The 18,200-nt window shown below is 38.6% G+C and overlaps 3 protein-coding genes across 3 annotated transcripts; all 3 read right to left on the reverse strand.

Moving 5' to 3' along the window:
• Positions 1 to 1,059: 1,059 nt before the first annotated feature.
• Positions 1,060 to 4,293, reverse strand: LOC309703040 (uncharacterized protein; the record flags this gene model as incomplete). The annotated part of the gene is made up of 5 exons (XM_082527745.1): positions 1,060 to 1,222; positions 3,343 to 3,394; positions 3,477 to 3,602; positions 3,688 to 4,190; positions 4,274 to 4,293. 5 exons carry the CDS (start codon positions 4,291 to 4,293, stop codon positions 1,060 to 1,062), a joined length of 864 nt encoding a protein of 287 aa, XP_082383871.1.
• A 3,094-nt stretch (positions 4,294 to 7,387) lies between these two features.
• On the reverse strand, positions 7,388 to 9,158 carry LOC309703397 (uncharacterized protein). Its single transcript, XM_082528183.1, has 6 exons — positions 9,085 to 9,158; positions 8,887 to 8,970; positions 8,269 to 8,616; positions 8,086 to 8,190; positions 7,971 to 8,005; positions 7,388 to 7,878 (listed from the first exon to the last, which is right to left on the reverse strand). Exons 1-6 carry the CDS (start codon positions 9,137 to 9,139, stop codon positions 7,759 to 7,761), a joined length of 747 nt encoding a protein of 248 aa, XP_082384309.1. The 5' UTR covers positions 9,140 to 9,158; the 3' UTR covers positions 7,388 to 7,758.
• A 3,457-nt stretch (positions 9,159 to 12,615) lies between these two features.
• Positions 12,616 to 14,434, reverse strand: LOC309703392 (uncharacterized protein). Its single transcript, XM_082528177.1, has 5 exons — positions 14,352 to 14,434; positions 13,535 to 14,242; positions 13,311 to 13,436; positions 13,175 to 13,218; positions 12,616 to 13,083 (listed from the first exon to the last, which is right to left on the reverse strand). Exons 1-5 carry the CDS (start codon positions 14,404 to 14,406, stop codon positions 12,964 to 12,966), a joined length of 1,053 nt encoding a protein of 350 aa, XP_082384303.1. The 5' UTR covers positions 14,407 to 14,434; the 3' UTR covers positions 12,616 to 12,963.
• Between the last annotated feature and the right edge of the window lie 3,766 nt (positions 14,435 to 18,200).

The following is an 18,200-nucleotide window of genomic DNA, read 5'->3' on the forward strand; positions in this document are numbered from 1 at the left end:
TCGCCAGCTTCACTAAAAGGAAGGAGGCCTTGCTAACACAATTATCTCCACCTGCCCCATCAGCGTACCTGGCACAGCCCCTGAGCCCACTGCAACACCTCTGCTCTGCAGCGGAGCTAGAGACCACACCTCTGCCACAAGTTTATCAATTATTAACCAAGCTTGTAACATGGCACCACTGTCTTTTGCAAATATGGTCACTGGCTTACAAAAAAAACATCCCTGCACTTCTAGAACTGCTATATGTTTAAGTGTCTGTGAAGGTTCTCAGTGATCCAGGTCGTCGTAGTCTATGGAGCTTCGAAAGAAAAGTGTATGGACTTGGCTTGAAAGGAGTGAAAGAAGCCATCAATATCCACTGTCAACGACCATCTTTGAACAGAGGTAGTGGTTTACGACACCAACCGTCTGCCATCTATAAACCAGTTTTGAGATCCCTTCCTAGACGCCTTAACACCCACTCACATCCCGGGCCTTTTGACCTCAGGAAATGACATGATAGGGTTGGACTAGGCTTCACAGCGGGTTCACCGGAAGCCTTGGCTGATTGTGACCTATATCCGTTTTCACACCTTGGCTCATGTGATTAGTTAGAGAGCTTTAATCTGGCACTCGCCACCAATTGACCCTAGAACTGAAGAACCTTCTTGAATGAGAGGTGAAACATATTCAGGCAACTTAAAGTCCAGACGCTTTTCTTTCCAAGCTCTTTAGACTAAATGTGTCACAGCCCAGTGGCACGAGGGAACAGAGATGGACACAGGTGCAGAAACCAACCCGAAGCGAGACGGTAAGGGAACAAAGGATTTATTTCCGCCCCCAGGCAAACACAAGCAAAACAAAAACGACGCCACCACACTAGTGGCGCGTAGGATAATCTAAGATAACTAAGGGTGACCTAGACACCTCTAGGAGACAGCTGAACAGCAGAGGCAGCAGGGAGGTGGAAACAGGACTACGTAGGGGCCGGGGCATTGGAATGAGAGGAGATCACGGTCAGTGGGATCCAGCAGACAACCAACGATCCTCCACAGTTAAACTAAGTTGCCTTACTTGGTTTCAGGGAGGAGACAGGTGGGGCGGAAGGCCCGGAAGCGGTCGAGACGTGGGGAGGCAGGCAAGTGAGTGGTGGGCCGGCAGGCAACGTCGTATCAGCAGCAAGCGGCCCAGGTCCAGGAAAGCGAGAATGAGGGAGACAAGACCTCCACTCCAGGTGCTACCTCTGAGAACAAGAAGAACAGGTAAGTCATCACACGGGTTCTGGACAGAGCAATAATGCTCCACTTGACTAACATGGGGATAGCAGATACTCAGGCGATGAACAGTTGAGTGCGCAGGTCTGATATACTGCTGGAATAATTGCTCACAGGTGGTCAGCCAGGGAGGAGCAACCGAACTCTGCCCAAAGGAGGAGGATTCGCCATTAGAGACCTGCAGGTACCCACCCAGACCATGACAAAATGTTTGAGTGTTTCTCTGCATTACTATTCAATACATGAATAAACACTTTTCACTCTTCAATTAGCACACCTGTAATATGATCAATATGACAGAACTGACCCAGGTAAGTAGTTGGATCTCTTGTAGCAAATATGATTTAGTCATAATTGAATTAAATTGAAATAATTGAATAGCTGTATTTCATCCTAGTTATAATAAAAGTGAATATTCTGTTTCCCCTGTAGGTAGGCTGTACACCAATGGTTAAAAGGCCTGATTTCTTTGTCAATTTACTGTTATTTGTGGATGGAGTAGGTGAATGGCATTTGTCCTCCAGTACGTATGTGTGACAAAGCCAGATAAAGCACAAACGGGCCAATTCCTCACACACATCCTCTCAAACTGGCAGTCAGTGCTGCTGCTGTCCTGCATCGCATGTTTGAATCTCTATATCAAACATTTTTGTAAGGAGTCGTTAGTTTGGGGCATCTGCTGCTGTAATAAATCTAATTTAAACCTGAGTTGTCTGACTGAAATAGATTTATGTGATTATCAATGGATGTGCTGGTTAATTACCTGAAAATCACAAAGGAAAAATAATTACCACTTTTTTGTCTTGTGAAATTTGTGGAATATTATCAATGAATCCACCCCACTAAAAAGTAGATGGGCTGGTAATTTCCACTCAAAGTGCATCTTTCTAGAAGTGTCACAGCCGGGCGCGCTGGTGTGTTTGTGGAGTGGACCCAAAAGCAGACACCGGAGAAATAACCTGATGTTTCAACAAAAAGCGACCCTTTATCACAGCTAATACAAGAAAAGAGAACAACAAGGCGAGGCGAAATAAGGGCGAAACTAAACCTAAACTGGGACTGAACACTGGCACAAATAATCATGACGCCACAGGGGAAGCAAAATTAAACACAATGAACATGGAAACAAGACTTTCAAAATAAAACAGGAAACAAGGAGAGACATGAACTAGGACACACAAGCTTGATACAAGAGACACGGAGAGGGAGAGGGACACAGAGGAGAGAGACACAAGGGAAACCTACAGAGACAAGGAGGTAACACATGGCAAACGGAAAAAGACTCAAAAACAAGGAGACATTGACAATAACCTAAACTAGACTAAACTTCAACTAAGATGAACTAATAAAAACCTCAGAACTTAACATTATCTCATAAGTAATCCAAAAAAACCAACAAAATACAAAATAACTCAAAAATGGTGGGTCAGAGACCCAGCCCCCTGACAAGAAGTCTTATACATTTAATGAAGCATATTCAGAGAACACTTTTATCTTCACTAAGGATTCTTCTAGTATTAACACTCTGTAACTCTGTCACACTGTGATGGATACATTGGAGGCAACTCATGGTTCAGTGTCATGGAGAAGGATGCTTCAGCATGTGGACAGGAATACCTGGGTAACTAATCTTTCAATTGGCCGACAAACCATTCTACCACCTGAGCCACAGCAGCAGAAAGAGCATACATTTACAGTATGCCATACAGGTGAAATCACAAATGCAGTTCCTAAGTGGGAATCGCTCCAATTTAACCAGTATGAAACTACAAAAACATCTATATAACAAGATAAGACTGCAGCCATTTCAAGGAGATTCAAAGAAATAACTACATGATTTACAAATGTCCATCTTTATTTTTTTATAGCCGAGTAAACACATTCATCGTCGGTGTTGTTTCTCTGTGTTCTTGATCTCTTGGGGATTTTAATGCTTAAAGCAGCATAATGAAGGCTGTCAGCATGCTGGAAACCCTGTTGAAAATGTGTACAAAGTAGATAAGAACATGATTTCAGATGTAAACAATGGCCATAAAACAGAAGACTGTAAAAGTTTGTTGAAGAGCGCTTTAAGAAGTCATTAAAAAACATATTCACCTCCGAACTTGTTGTTGCGGCGCTTGAAAATCTTGCTTGAGATTCTGTTTGTGAAACATTGATTTAATTGAAAAGCCAACTTTAGCTAAAACCGGTCTAAGATGTAACCTAAAAGACTCCACTTACCTGTCGATTGGTGTCTGTTTCTTTTGTTTGTCTTGTACAGCAAGTATCCCAGTAAAACACTGAGGATGGAGCTGAATGTCAAAGCTCCGCTCAAAAAATACACCAAGCCCTGAGAATTAAACGTGCCTGCAACACACCAAAAACAGAGCTTTTTCTTGTCTATATCTTTAAATATTGATAAAGTGAGCAACAGGTAGAAAAGGTTACTCACCTTTAGGCTCCAGCTTGGTCCCATTTCCAAATAGTATGCGTCCACATGAGGTAACAGCACAGTAGTAGGTCCCAGCATGAGAAACACTCAGGTTACTCATTGGCAAGCTGTAGACACAGGTGTGCGTTTGTTTGCTGGGTTTGTTATCACACTGATCATTTCTGCCCAAATGTGTGTAAATGAGTCCAGGATGGGATTCGCCTGAGTCTTTGAACCAGTAAACACTGTGCTCTCCATCACAGGTCCCAGTGTGTACTGTACAGTTCAGGGTCACGGAGCCTCCTGGCTGGATGGTCTCAGATGCTGACTGCTGGACCACAGCTTTGATGTTCACACCTGAACCTTTTACACTGATGATGATGTTTTCTAAAAAGGTTAAAGTGTATGAATACTGAACACAGTAGTAAGAAGCTGAGTCTGAAACTTGCAAATCTTTGATCGTCAAGTGATATTTGCCATCTTGTGTATCCAGTGTGAAGCGTGGGTTGTTCTTGAGCTCTTCACTAAAAGAGTTGTTCACATTATATTTGAAAAAGTGAGAGATAATCTTTGGTTTTTGTCCCAGATTTTGCTTAAACCAGAACACTCTTGCAGAAACGTGAGCATCATATAAACATTTTAATGTCACTTTTCCACCAACTTGAGCTGATATGAAACGAGACTCTTGATGTTCAGATGAGAATATTTGCGACTCTGTCATCTGAACTGTAGTGGAAACGAAGAAAAAAACAAATGCACTTTCAGTTAAACGTAAAAACCTAACAACACAAAAATCTGAATCCTTAGTAATGGAACTTACCCATTTTTCCGAATAACAGACACAGAAGACAGAAGAAAAACACTGAAGACACCATTGTGGTGAGATTCTCGTGTAAAATGAAGGTTACTGATAGCTGCTCCACTTTTGAGAGGCAACAATGTGTTTGATTGGCCAGCCAAAGGTGACACAGTATCTATTGTATGGAACTCACAATCACGCGTTTAGTGCCGCCTGTAGTGGAAAATACAGTGTGATATCTGAGAGGAATTATACGTTTTTTGGAATTACAAACAGATCTAAAAGTATTGAAAGTGGAGTTTGGTCTACATTAGGTTTGTTATACTATATAAATAGGATCAAAGCAGAAGCTGCTCTGATCCAGTTGCATTTGATTTTCAAGTTTAATAATGATGTGTTTTTCATTGTAATGATTGATTGTCATTTCTAGCATATCCCATGCTGTGAAACACATTTCATTTAAAAGATGTGATGAGTAATAATTTGAGTATACAGAATTAGGATTCCAGCAGTGAGCTCATTGTGGATAACAGTAGGGCAAACCAGAAAACAGCAGCACATGGGCCCAGAAAGAGATCATTAGGAATATCAACATGAATACATTCACACAGGATTTTGGTATTTTATGTTCAGGATTATAATATCTTTGCTCTTAAGTTGCAGGAATGCAATGTAACATTTGTAATTTATGTTATTTTACTCTTTACTCTACTGCTGTTTGAATAATGATTATCATACATCATTTTCAATAATGGTTTTGCATTCCGGATAAAAAGTATTCTGAGCTCATGAGTTGCAGCATGAAATAAACAAGACCTGTGGAAAACTACAGTTTTTGGGTGTTTACAGCAAGTGGACCTTAGGTCGTGATGTATGTGTTAGCGTAACAACACATCCTGCTGAAACCACAGAGGCCGTTGCACTGACACGTCTAAACAGAAAAATGGTAAAAGGCACTCTGTTTGACAGGATGCACCCACTTTTAGCTTTCTGTGCCTGTTTGTCATAGACTCAAATGTTTACAGCAAAGACATTTTAAATTTGTGTCAAAGCTGTCTGTCAACGATGTTTTGCCAAAACAACATGACCAATGGGATGGGATTTACTTGTTGTCATCCTTCAATTGACAATAATTTGTCAGCTCTCCTTGTCCTATTTTAACTGACTCTGCTGTCAGACCACATGCCTGAACTTGGGTCACCTTTTAAGGCTACAGGTTTGTTGCTTTTCTTCACACATCAGTATCCAGGCATTCCCCATCCTCTATTAGCCATAAACAGTTTAATCTTTTTTAACAGTCAAAGCACTTTAGACTATAAGTTACATTACTGGAAGTGCTTCACTCTTTTTTATGCAATTCCACCTCAACATGGACTTTCCCCCCCTAAATCCATGCTAATGGTCCTCACTCTCGACTAGCCCTACTTGAAAAATGTTGTCCCCTAATGCATCGTCCTATTCCCCAATTTCTTGCCTCATAAACAAATCCTTCTCTGCCCAAACAAAGCAGTCATACCAATTCAATTCAATTTTATTTATTTATTATTATTTATTTATAAATTTATTTATTTATAGCGCCAAATCACAACAAAAGTTAAAGGTACAGGTACAGAGAAAAACCCAACAATCATATGACCCCCTATGAGCAAGCACTTTGGTGACAGTGGGAAGGAAAAACTCCCTTTTAACAGGAAGAAACCTCCAGCAGAACCAGGCTCAAGGAGGGGCAGGGCCATCTGCTGCGACCGGTTGATACCACTTCATAAGAACCTGGCTTTTTACCTGCCAGTAATAATAAGCATGTCATTTCCCTAATGCAAAATTCCAATTTGATATCTGCAAATACTTGCAATCGACATAACTGGTAAATAGTTCACATTATTCGACTGGGTATATTCTTTTGCTGAAACAACCCCTCCTAATTTCAGCATATTACCCCTGATCATTTGTTCTGCAAGAGATTCAGTAGTGACCTCTCACATGGCATACCCTCCTAAATCTTGATGAGGATATCCTGCAGCAGCAGTGGCAGCAAAAAGTAGTTGTATTGACAACAAATATTTACCGTAATCCTCCTTTACACACCCAACCCAGTACAGGCTTCACTACGATTAAAATCAGTGAAGTTGAGAACAAGAGACTTGGTGTTAGTGAGAGTATTCACCATGAGATCTAGAGAAAAGGTTAGGTGCTATCTATTTAATTATTTTTGCAAGCTAAGTTGCAATCTAAAGCAAAATGGAGGAAAAACTGAAAATACAATGTAGTTGTACTTTAGGACTTATTAATATTAAACACAGCTCAGAGCTAGTTATTACTTTATGACGGGCATTTAAATTAACTATCCTACACGAAACATGTGCCGTGCTACGTATTGGCTGCATTTTGGGGGCAATAGTTGTATAGAACTTAAAATTTGAGCATAAGTTTTTAAAATTTAGATTTATATCAATTGTGCTAATACAGTATGTCAAAATGAAAAGAATAACAGCGGATTCAGACATGTGAGTTTGTGCTGAAAAGACTGATACCAAACAAGGGAATATAAATAGCTTTTAATGGTGAAAAATGAAGGTAAAATTAAAAGTAGTCAAAAATGGCCAATTATACCCTGGAACCCAATAAATCATGAAAAATTTGGTTTAAATTTTCGGTCAAAAATTTCTTCATGAAAGTGCAGATTTGTGCAATTTTTTGTAAATTATTTCTAAATTTTAAAAAAACTACACATCTGTATGTGTAAAGAAATGACTTTCATTTTGCCATCCCATTTGATTTCCCTGCCACTCTAAGAAAATTTCTCTAGATCCACTCCTGCTTGGGACCTTTTGTATTTAGGATAACAGATTAAGTCTAGTTTCTATACTTAATTTGGCAGCAGAATGACTGCATTTCATGATCCATTCTCTTGAAGAGACAAGCTTGGCTTAATTCTCTCATACACAATAATAATAATCACAATAATGAGACATGTTATCACTGAATTGAAATGGCACACAGATATTGTCTCAAGCTTGAAGGTCTTTTAGTCTTTATTATGTTTATTGAGCTTCAAAAACATTAAATTTACAAAAAAAAAAAAAAAAATTAAAAGGCTGTTGGCAGAGAATGAGGATTAAAAAAGAAGTGAATACTGACATTTGTCTCTCATGATTCCTTCATTATTCCATCTTTATCTTCAAACTACACTGACGTTACAAATGTGATTAACTAGCAAAAAAAATTATATTGTGAACATGACCCAACATAAAAAAGAAATACTACATTTTTAAACACCGTGTCTTCTCTGCGTACTAATGCTTTACACTATAGTACACACATTCACTCCAGGTGTGATCCTTCTGACTTCTTGATCTGTTGCGCAGGTTGACAGTTGAAGATGGAAAATAGAGTCTTTCTGCCTCTTGGAAAGCCTGGCAACAAAATACTTATTAATAAAAATATGTCCACAGATTGACTTTTGCGTAGAAAAATGGTAACTGAATAGTTACTGGTAATACATCACCGTTGCATCTGCTTTGGGGAGACTTGCTTGAGATTCTACAAGAACAACAAAAGTTTCTTATATTTATAATTCTGGAATAATTGGCAGGTTAAAAAAAACCCTAAAAATTAGTTACCAGGAGATTTGCAGATGCATTTCTTGCTGATCACACACACTGAGAAAGCCAGCAATACACTCAGGATGGAGGTGACTGCAAAGGTGCCGCTCCAGAAAACATTATCTGCATGAAGTCAGACAGTTTAGACAACTGGGTGGGATCTACTGTGGTTTTAGTAAACTCAGTCTTAATGTTACTCACGTTCAAAGTCCAGTTTTGTTCCATTTCCAAACAGTATGTGTCCACATGAGGCGACAGCACAGTAGTAGGTCCCAGCATGAGACAGATTCAGGTTATTCATTGGCAAGTTGTAGACACAGGTGTGTATTTGTGTCTTAGCTTCTTTCTCACACTGATCATTCCCACCCCAATGTGTGTAAATGAGTCCAGGATGGGACTGAGAATGGGATTCGTCTGAGTTTTGGAACCAGTACACACTGTGTTCTTCATCACAGGTCCCAGTGTGTACTGTACAGTTCAGAGTCACAGAGTCTCCTTGCTGGATGATCTCAGAAGCTGACTGTTGGACCACAGCTTGGACGTTTGACTCTGCATCGTTAACAATAACAGTAATGCTTTCTGAAAATGTTAATCTGTATAAATAAGAGGTCATACAGTAGTAAGTCGCTGAGTCTGAAATTTGTAAATCTCCGATCATCAAGTGGTTTTTGCCATTTTCAGTATCCAGTGAAAAGCGGTGATTATTCTTAAATTCGCCAAAAAATGTGTTATTTTTTTCATATATGTAGGAGTAAGAGATGAGCATTGGCTTCTGTCCAAGAGGTTGTTTATACCAGTAAAGCCTTGCAGCAACCTCACCTTCGTAGAAACATTCCAAAATCAAGTTGTCACTCGTTTTACGTGACACAAAAGCGCTCTTCTGATGACCAGATGAGGACAGCTCTAGATCAGTCAAATGAGCAGAATTGAAATATAAAATAAAGCAAATGTAAGGCAAAAGTGAAAGAATTCAATATTCTTAGAGAGGAGAAATGAACCTACAAGCACACAACTCACCCAGAGTCCTCGATAACAGTATTGCAAAATAAAAAGCCAGCAGTGAAAAAGCCATTGTGCAGAAAATTGCTGTGTGAAAAAAAGGAAGGAAAAAACCCTCTTTTCTACTCTTTATAGGCAGGACTGTGTTTGATTGGCCGACTAACTGTGACGCTGCGCTGTATGTCCTACTTAGGAAATGCAACGTGCTCACTCGAAACAATAGTATCACGTTTTGTTTTTTCTAATAATAAATACTGACATTGTGAGATGCCTATTAAGCACAACATTTTTAAAATGGGTGAAAGAGCATAGTAACTCTCATTTACGTTTTACAGCCTAGAATAGAATAATAAAAAAGTAAAGTGAAGGTGGTGGATTTTGCAAAAGGTGCCAAATTGAATTTAATGAAAATTGGTGGATTTTTTGGGACAATATCTGTATCACTATCAAACAGGCCATTGGCCTTGGGGAAGCATATCCTTAGGAAATTTATATACAAAAACGAATTACTCATATAGTGTAGTTTGCAGAATAAAACAAGTAGTTTGTTTAAAAACTCCAGAATTTGATGTTATACTGCTGACATAATAATCTAAATGTGAACTTATATTCACTTTATATACTGATGTTTATATTGGCGTTTTTGAGTGTTTCCTTGGTCATTTTTGTGTCTGCATAATACTTAACATCCTGTCAAAAACAGTAAATGGCTGTGCACTGACAAAGGAAAGAACGTATGATTTCAGTCAGTTTCTAAAAATTTTTTTTTCTAAGTCAGAATCAGGTCATTTCCCGCTTGTAACCACAAAGATCACACAATAGATAATACAGCCAAGTAGTTACACAATACTAAAGCCTGTCTAAGCTTAAAGAGATCTTATCTTTAGACCGAAAACCGCGATTTAAAGACCAATATCAAAAGAATATTTCTAACTTCACAAAGCATCTTCAATGAGATTCTTAACAACAACAAAAAAACATAAAGCTCTGGTTTGAATCTTTGCGCTAAAATCCGATTAGTTGGATGACTTGAACTCAAAGCTACATTACAGAGGTTGTTTGAACTTTGACAAATAGTAACAGATATGTCTGAAAAAGAAAATAATATGTGCAATTTGTCTTGTATTGGGGAAAACCTGGGGTAGTCACACAACTCTTTTTAATCCCTTTTGAGTATCTCAAATCCAACCCGGTCTTCACAGCAAAACACACCGAACTAAGAGGGAATTCATTACAATGTTCCTTAAATGTGAAGCCTAGCGTTGGTCTTCTCTTGCAGCTGGTTCAGTGAATTTAGTTCAGAAAGTGATGAAACCAGCAGTTTATGAATCTGTGAGATTTCTGCTTTCAGCACCCTGACGCATGATCGTGTATCGTGGCATGATCGTGTGATTTGTGCTTTGTGTTTACATCCTTTTACCTGCTCTTTAACCATTTACTGTTTTACAGTAGCTGTGTTTTGTGATTTTTTTTTAGCTTTTAGTTGAGATTCTGACGTTTCTGTGGATATCAAACAGCTATATTTAAATAACAGATCTGGTGGTACATTCCAGATGTTCTCCCTTTCTCCCCCATTACTGGGGGCATTGCGTTTCAATAGATTAAGTACAGAACTAAAGATGGAGTGAAATACAAAATAAGCTTTTATCACTGTCTGTTCAGGATAAACGTTCAGAATAATCCAAGGGAAAACAGAAAAAATACAAGGAAAAAACAATAAACACAAAGTAATGAGGTTAGGGGAAATAGGATGAATGCACAGCAGGGATAATGAGACATGGGAAGTTATTCAGTAGAAGGTACGTATGACTATCAAAATAAAACAGGAACTAACCAACAAGGGAATATCTAACACAGAGGCTGAGATTTAATGGGAGAGGCAGGGAATCAAATAAAAAAACAAAACTCCAGGAATTATTACAATTACTTAAAAACCCATAATAGTAAGATACAAGAACTAAAGTAGCCACCCTTTGCTTTGTTGACAGCACTGAAAACCCTTGGCCTTATCTCAAATGGTTTCACTTCACATTTGTGCCTTGTCAGGGTTCATTTGTGAAATTTGTTGCCTTCTCAATGTTGTTGGGACCATCAGTTGTGTTGTACAGAAGTCAGGTTGGTACACAGCTGACATCCCTATTTGACAACTGTTAGAATTCATATTATGGCAAGAACTAATCAGACAAGTAAAGAGAAATGACAGTCCATTATTACTTTAAGAACCTAAATTTGGTCAGTCTGGAAAATTCCTAAAACTTTGAATGTGTCCCCAAGTGCAGTCGCAAAAACCATCAAGGGCTAGGATGAAACTGGCTCACATAGAGAGTCAGCCAGTTTCATCGTAGCCCTTGATGGTTTTTGCGAACTTGGTTCTATGATAGGTCTTAAAGGGTTAAAAGCAACTCATGTATGTATAGATATAGACATGCATACCAGGAGCCAAGCTATTGGAGAGATTAAAAATCAACTAATAGAACCTTAAACTCAACTCTGCATTTAACTGTCAGCCAATGTAAAAATGCAAATATCAGAGTAATACTCTCTCTCTCTCTTTTTGGTACCTGTCAGTAGCTGCAAGTACTTCTCTTGCAGCTGCAAGGTGGGATAGGCCATTCAGAATCAGAATACTTTATTAATCCCTATGGAAAGTATGTATTTACAGTTGCTCCAAGACAATAAGAACAGTAACATGCTGAAAATGTGAGCATGCTAACTTAAATAATACAATATATTACAAGTTTACAAAATATAAGAACTAGCTATAATAAATAGAAATAGCTAAATTATAAATATCCAGAACATAGAGAGAAACGACATGTATATGATTGACATTTTACTTTAAAATGAGAACTTTGTTATTTGTTATTTTCACTGTAGAGACCTCAGTCGGCTTAGAAGATAGAGACGACTCTGGAATCCTGTCGAGCTTGATCAAAATCAGAGGTCAGATTTACTGAAAATCTTATGAACACAATAACTCATTTCTACTTAAATTCTTGGATGACTTTGAATATCTGTGAGGTCAGGGGGAATATGTTCTTAAATTCTTGTGAACACCATAAATTAAGAACTTAGGGTTTTCAAAGTGATAGCATACATTTATATTTTAGAATTCAGTGAGCTTGACCTATAGGTCAAGGTCAAAGATCAGGTTGGTTCTAAGTGTTGGGAATGTGACTCAAGAAGAATGTCACTTGATATTTTCAAATTTATACAACACATCTAGTAGGGGGCTGAGGGATTGCACTAGTAGCCACCAGTATATTTATTTTTAGAAAAAGGTGTATATAACCATTTTACTGGTTCATCTTCTATTTGATGTGACCTATCTCATGACAACGCTCTGCTATAGCTTCAAATTGATTGCAGCAAATTCCTAGATTGGCTCTGGTACTAATCTGTATAGTACCTGAAGTAGTCACACTGGCTCAAAACACAAGATCATTGATGTTGCACTGACAGAGATACAATGAAAAAGATCTGCAGCCATAGCCTAGCAGCTTTATTTAGTCACAGTGCTGGTTTTTTACTAAATGTGAACGCATAAACTCCAACAAAATGGTTCAAAAAAAGAGAATAAAACTGAAACCTTGCAATTTGTTTGTAGTCTGGCACGAAAACTTCATTCATGCAGTTTTTTTTTTACAACCTTGAGATCAAATGTTTAGTAAAACGAATATATACTGTTCAGAAATGTATATGTATTTAAAAGTAATCATTCCTCAAGTAACAGCCAAAGAATCCTGTTGGAATATGGATGGGAGATAAGCAGGACATGCATTCGCCTGATTTTCCAGTTGCAATTGGGCTAGAATGTTAGTACTGGTCATAAATTGTATTGAACAGAATGTAGAATTGTTTTGTCTGCTCGACATTGAAATGTTGAAATGTCCATATTTACTGCTTTATGCTGGAGTACACACATTCACTCTTGCTGCTGTCTTTCTGTCTTCTTGACTTGTTAAGTTTCTTAGCACTTAAAGCTGCATAATGGAGGCTGTCTGCATCTTGACAAGCCTGTCAAGAGAATATGCAAAAGTCATTTGAGATATTTCCTTTACAGAAATTTAGCATTGTTTTATTAGTAAGTAACTGGGATTTGATTTACCTCTGAATTTGTTGTTGAAGGAGTTGGTAATCGTGCACGAGGCTCTAATAGTCAAAGACAAAAAAATACTCAGATCCAAAGGCTAAAAGATAAACGTAACAAATTTAAGCTATCAGGCACAAGCAGTACCACATACCTGGGCAAAGGCAGTTGTTTCTCTTCATTGTCTTGCATACTGAGAAAACCAGTAGGAGAACCAGGATGGTACTGAATGCCAAAGCTCCACTCAAGTAGTACACCAAGACAAGAAAGTCTGCCTCACCTGCAGTTAGCCAGTCATCGGAAAGAGATTTTTAGCTTATATGTATCTTCTCACAAAAAGTGATCAGAATTGACTGTAAATGACTCTTCAGTACTCACGGCTGAGATCCAATCTGGTCCCGTTTCCAAACACTATGTGTCCACATGAATCAACAGCACAGTAGTAGGTCCCAGCATGAGACATGTTCAGATCCTTCATTGGCAGGTTGTAGACACAGGCGTCTGCTTGTGGGTTAGTTTTCGTCCTACAATAATCATTTTTGCCTCCATAAGTGTAAATCAGTCCTGGACGAGATGCTTCTGTTTCTTTGAACCAGTAAACACTGTGTTCTTCATCACAGGTCCCAGTGTGTACCGTGCAGTTCAAAGTTACGGAGCCTCCAGGCTGGATGGTCTCAGATGGTGACTGATGGACTAAAGCTGGGTTTTTCAAACCTGTCTCCCTTACTTTGACAATGGTACCCTCTGCAAAAGTTAACACAAATCTATAGCTGCATGCACAGTAGTAAGTAGCTGAGTCATTGATTTTCAAATCTGAAATGTTCAAGTTATTTCTTCCGTTTTCTGTATCCAGTGTGAACCGTGGGTTGTTCAGGAATTCATCATGAAAAGTGATTTTTGTATCGTACACATAGAACGTAGAGATTAGCCTCGGTTTCTGTCCCAGAGTTTGCTTATACCACAAGATCCATGCTGAATCGTCACCTTCATAGAAACAATGCAAACTAACATTTTCTCCAACATCAGCTAAGATAAAATCTTTTTCTTGATAAACAGATGCCTGTGGTTGCAGATGGGTCTTCTGGACTACAATAAAAATCAAAATAAAAGCAAATGAAAAGTCAGTTCAACATATTCATTTCCTTAAGAGGTGAAAACTTGAAGAGATGTTAAAAAGAACAGAAACAGAACTTACCCATTTTCCCCAGGAACAAACATGTCAGATAAAAGACAAACTTTGCAGGTGTCATCGTGTTCAAATCGTTGTGTCAAATGAAAAGAATCTTGATGCTTTCTCCACTCTGAAGACCCAAGACTGATCTTGATTGGCCAGTCTACAGTGACACTGTACGTCCTACTGTGGAAACATAATCACATGTTCACAACCACCTATGGTGTAAAGTTCATAATATCATGAGTATATATGAAAAACATTGAGGCTCTTGACTAGTGCAGTATATGTTCACTAAGGAAAATTACATTAATGTCATTAGTTTACAGCTTAGAGACTGGTGCCACCTTAGAGTGGATTCTGCTCAGTATTTGTCACTGAAACATGAATGTTTAGAGTGTGCATTGTAATTGTCCAAACGGCTTATTAAAGCAGAAAGACCAACATATTTGAAAATTTTAAATCACAAATTGAAATCATTGCATCCCAAATACTTTTCAAATTAATCTTTTATTTCACTTTTAAATTTTATGTGAAATTCAATAATTTTTATAGAAATGCTTTTTTTGAAATGTGTTGTTTTTTCTTTGCTTTGAGCAGCAGGGAACAAAAAGCTGTGTTAGGGTAGTAAGATAGTGGTACAAACACAACCCACACACAAAACCTCCAAATGTGCATAGGTATAATGGCAGTAGTCATAATGGTAATGCAATTCAAGTGATGTGATTTCATCAGCTGAATAGTTTTAAATTATCTGCCAAGGAACTTGGATGTTATGTTCGATTTATTTTTGTTGGGTTTTTATTTTATTTTTGCTCATTGGAACACAAATACCCCTGTTCAACTAGTCTGTTCTCTTCACTGATGTAAATATTACTCTAAATATTTCACCCAAGTAGTATTACGATACCTGAAAATCCACCACTTTTGGTGGCATGTTTAAAGGTGCTAATGGTGTATTTATGTGGGTGTGGAACTACCTTTACATCCTGCACAAAAACCACACGAGCTGCTGCACAGACAGAGACAGACTTCTTCTTTTCTGCATTCACACTGATGCAAGTCAAAGCTTGTAGCTGTAGAGCACTTGACTATTATGGCTCATCTTAAATGCTATCCAAATTGAATGAGTAGATTTTATCTTGTGTTTCCTCAGCCCAGCAGCCAGATCTGTGTGCCTTTGTTTGTCAGATTCTAGAGATTTAGTTATGGACACTTTGTTCTACTTCTTAAACACAGAGGATCCGTCTCTCATGAAACCCTTCTGCAGCCAGTAAACATCGTCCTGGGCTTCCAACCTTCTTTTTGAATGGAAGGTTCTCTTTACATGCTTTTTTAATCGTATACCCAAATGTTAATAGTATTAAGGTGCGACAGTGGCACGCTCAATGGTTTCTGTCATACTGGTACTGGGGATGGTGAGTAGAGCTGTGTTAATGTCTGCAAGATTTTCTTCTGGTAGAAGTTTGTCAGTGAGACAGTTAAGTCTTGGACATTTCTGTAGAAGAAGCGTTATTTATAAGAGGTGGTTGGGTTTCATCTATATCAGGGGTCTCAAACTCAATTTAGCTGGCCCGCTGAAGGCACAGTCAGCTTGAGGCTGTGTTGCACAAGGTTTTCCACAAGAAAACTATTGTTAAAAAATTCCCATAGTCTCAAATCTATTATCTATAACACAAAAATAAATGAACAAATTAAGAGTTAATAAGTTGTGGTTTCTTCAGTCTTCTATATTTCCTGTATTCAGATTCAAATGTCTGTATTAACAGTTCTTTAACCTTTAACCTTCTTTTGAACATGAATGGAACAGTGAAGAACATGAGCTGTTCATCTGAATGTGTCTCGCCTACTCCTTGCAGCTAGAGACCTGGCAGGGCTTCCTTTCGCATAGCCCAGCCACATTTTCAATCAATCCATCAATCACCTTTATTTATAAAACACTTTAAACCAACCACAGCTGACACAAAGCGCTGTACATTGGAACCATAAAATAAAATTACAGAACATATAAATAAAAGCCAAATAAAACAAAGAAAAAATAATTAATTAAATAACTAATTTCATTTCAACTGAAAACTAAGTCTCACTGAGATTAAAAGCCAAAGAATAAAAGTGGGTTTTGAGACGCGATTTAAAAGTGGACAGTGAAGGGCCCTCTCTAACGTGCCAGGGCGAATTATTCCATAATTTTTGAGCCACGATAGAGAGTTTCCAGGGTCTCAGTACCTCCAGGAGCAGCTGGTCAGCTGACCTGAGAGACCGACAGGGCCAACCAAGCTTTAATGTCATATAGGCATGTCATGAGAGGTTTGGCCTGAGGGAGGAAGCAGTTGAGATCCTCAGTATGTCTTAAAGATGTTCATCAGTAAGTCTGGTCTTGTACTTGGACTTATTGAAGTTCAAGGTGGAGAAGAGCTTTTCGCTGAAGTACGTGCTTCTAAAAAGGCACATGGGCCGCTTGAACATTCAGGAAAGCCGAAGGAAGCTAGGGGTCAGTTCTCTCAAAAAATGCCCAAGCTAGTCGGCTTTTCCACTCACCTCCCTGATCTTCACTTTGAGTTGCACTGCAGTTTAATGAGCTTCATCTGAAGCACACAAGGGGCATCATCATCAAAGGAGATGGGGCTAGCAAAAATTTGAAATGTGACTCTGTGCGTCTTGAAGTCTGCAAATCTGTGATCAAAACCTCTTGTAGCCTCAAAATGACATCAACATACTTCTCACAACAACAACAACAACAACAATCTTTATTTATAGAGCACATTTAAAAGCCTTGGGCATACCAAAGTGCTTTACATAAAACAATAAAAGGTTCAAACATTGATAATGGATAAATAAAAATAAGGAGTTATGTTCATAGATAAAAGCTACCAATAAGAATGACTACAGCACATGGGTAATAGCAAGATAAAAGCTGTACCACCATAATAAAAAACACCAATAGAAAGATAGGAGGGAATTAATACAAGAGGTCAATAGGTCACAGCAACCAAACAAACAAACAAACAAACCAGCAATTAAAAGGTGGAGAAGGCAAGTTTAAAAAGATATGTTTTAAGCTGTGATTTAAAAGAATGAATAGAATCAGATGCCCGGATGCCAATCGGGAGATTGTTCCAAAGCACAGGTGCAACAAGAGCAAACGATCGATCACCTCTAGTCTTAAGTCGAGATCTGGGCTGAGCCAGCAGTAACTGTGACGATGACCTTAAATGGTGTGAATGGCGTGCCTGCATCCACAAGTGCCTTGCAATGCTGGGAAATGTCAGGAACGTCTGAGAGAGCTGGGTTTTCCAAAACACACGTTTTGTGGAGAATGCTTTCTTGTTGTCATAGGCAGCACTGACAAGTTGCCCCTGGCCTTGTAAGTTCTTGTTCAGTGCATTAAGCTTATATCTGATATCAACAAGAAAAGCTAAGTCCATGAGCCATTTGGGATCACTTAGCACAGGAAAAGCCACTCCATCTTTCTCCGTGAAGGCTTTCACTTCTGCTATCAACTCCAAAAAATCTTTTCAATACGTTTCCCCTGCTAAGCCAATGTGCTTCAGTGAAGTAGAGCACATCCTATATTGTGACTCCACTTCCTCTAAAAAAGCACGGAACCCTTCAGTGCTTTAAGCTCCTGGATCTGATTTGGTTGATGCATTTTGAAATGTTTACATCACTTTGTCAAACTTCAGGTGTTTGCTGCAAAGGACCTGATGATGGATAATGCAGTGCAGAGCAATAGCCTCCTCCACACCCTCCTTACCAGTCCATTTTTCCTCCCCGTCATTGATGGCGTTCCATCAGTTGTTATTCCAACAAACCTCTTCCATGGCATCACACAGCTTGTGACATATCTCCTGAGCGGTGGTCTGGCCATGCATT

This window comes from Aulonocara stuartgranti (genome assembly GCF_965226115.1).
Source record: "Aulonocara stuartgranti genome assembly, chromosome: 3".
In the NCBI taxonomy this organism is placed as follows: domain Eukaryota; kingdom Metazoa; phylum Chordata; class Actinopteri; order Cichliformes; family Cichlidae; genus Aulonocara; species Aulonocara stuartgranti.

What these genes read in the sequence shown, in the direction of transcription:
- LOC309703392 (XM_082528177.1), bottom strand. Translation starts at nt 14,406, where the DNA reads ATGACACCTGCAAAGTTTGTCTTTTATCTGACATGTTTGTTCCTGGGG. An exon ending in GACCAGATTGGATCTCAGCC is followed by an intron (nt 13,437 to 13,534) that starts GTGAGTACTGAA and finishes GGCTAACTGCAG; the next exon opens with GTGAGGCAGACTTTCTTGTC. An exon ending in AAACAACTGCCTTTGCCCAG is followed by an intron (nt 13,219 to 13,310) that starts GTATGTGGTACT and finishes TTTGACTATTAG; the next exon opens with AGCCTCGTGCACGATTACCA.
- LOC309703397 (XM_082528183.1), bottom strand. Translation starts at nt 9,139, where the DNA reads ATGGCTTTTTCACTGCTGGCTTTTTATTTTGCAATACTGTTATCGAGG. An exon ending in ATGCATCTGCAAATCTCCTG is followed by an intron (nt 8,006 to 8,085) that starts GTAACTAATTTT and finishes TTGTTCTTGTAG; the next exon opens with AATCTCAAGCAAGTCTCCCC. An exon ending in TCCCCAAAGCAGATGCAACG is followed by an intron (nt 7,879 to 7,970) that starts GTGATGTATTAC and finishes TTTTGTTGCCAG; the next exon opens with GCTTTCCAAGAGGCAGAAAG.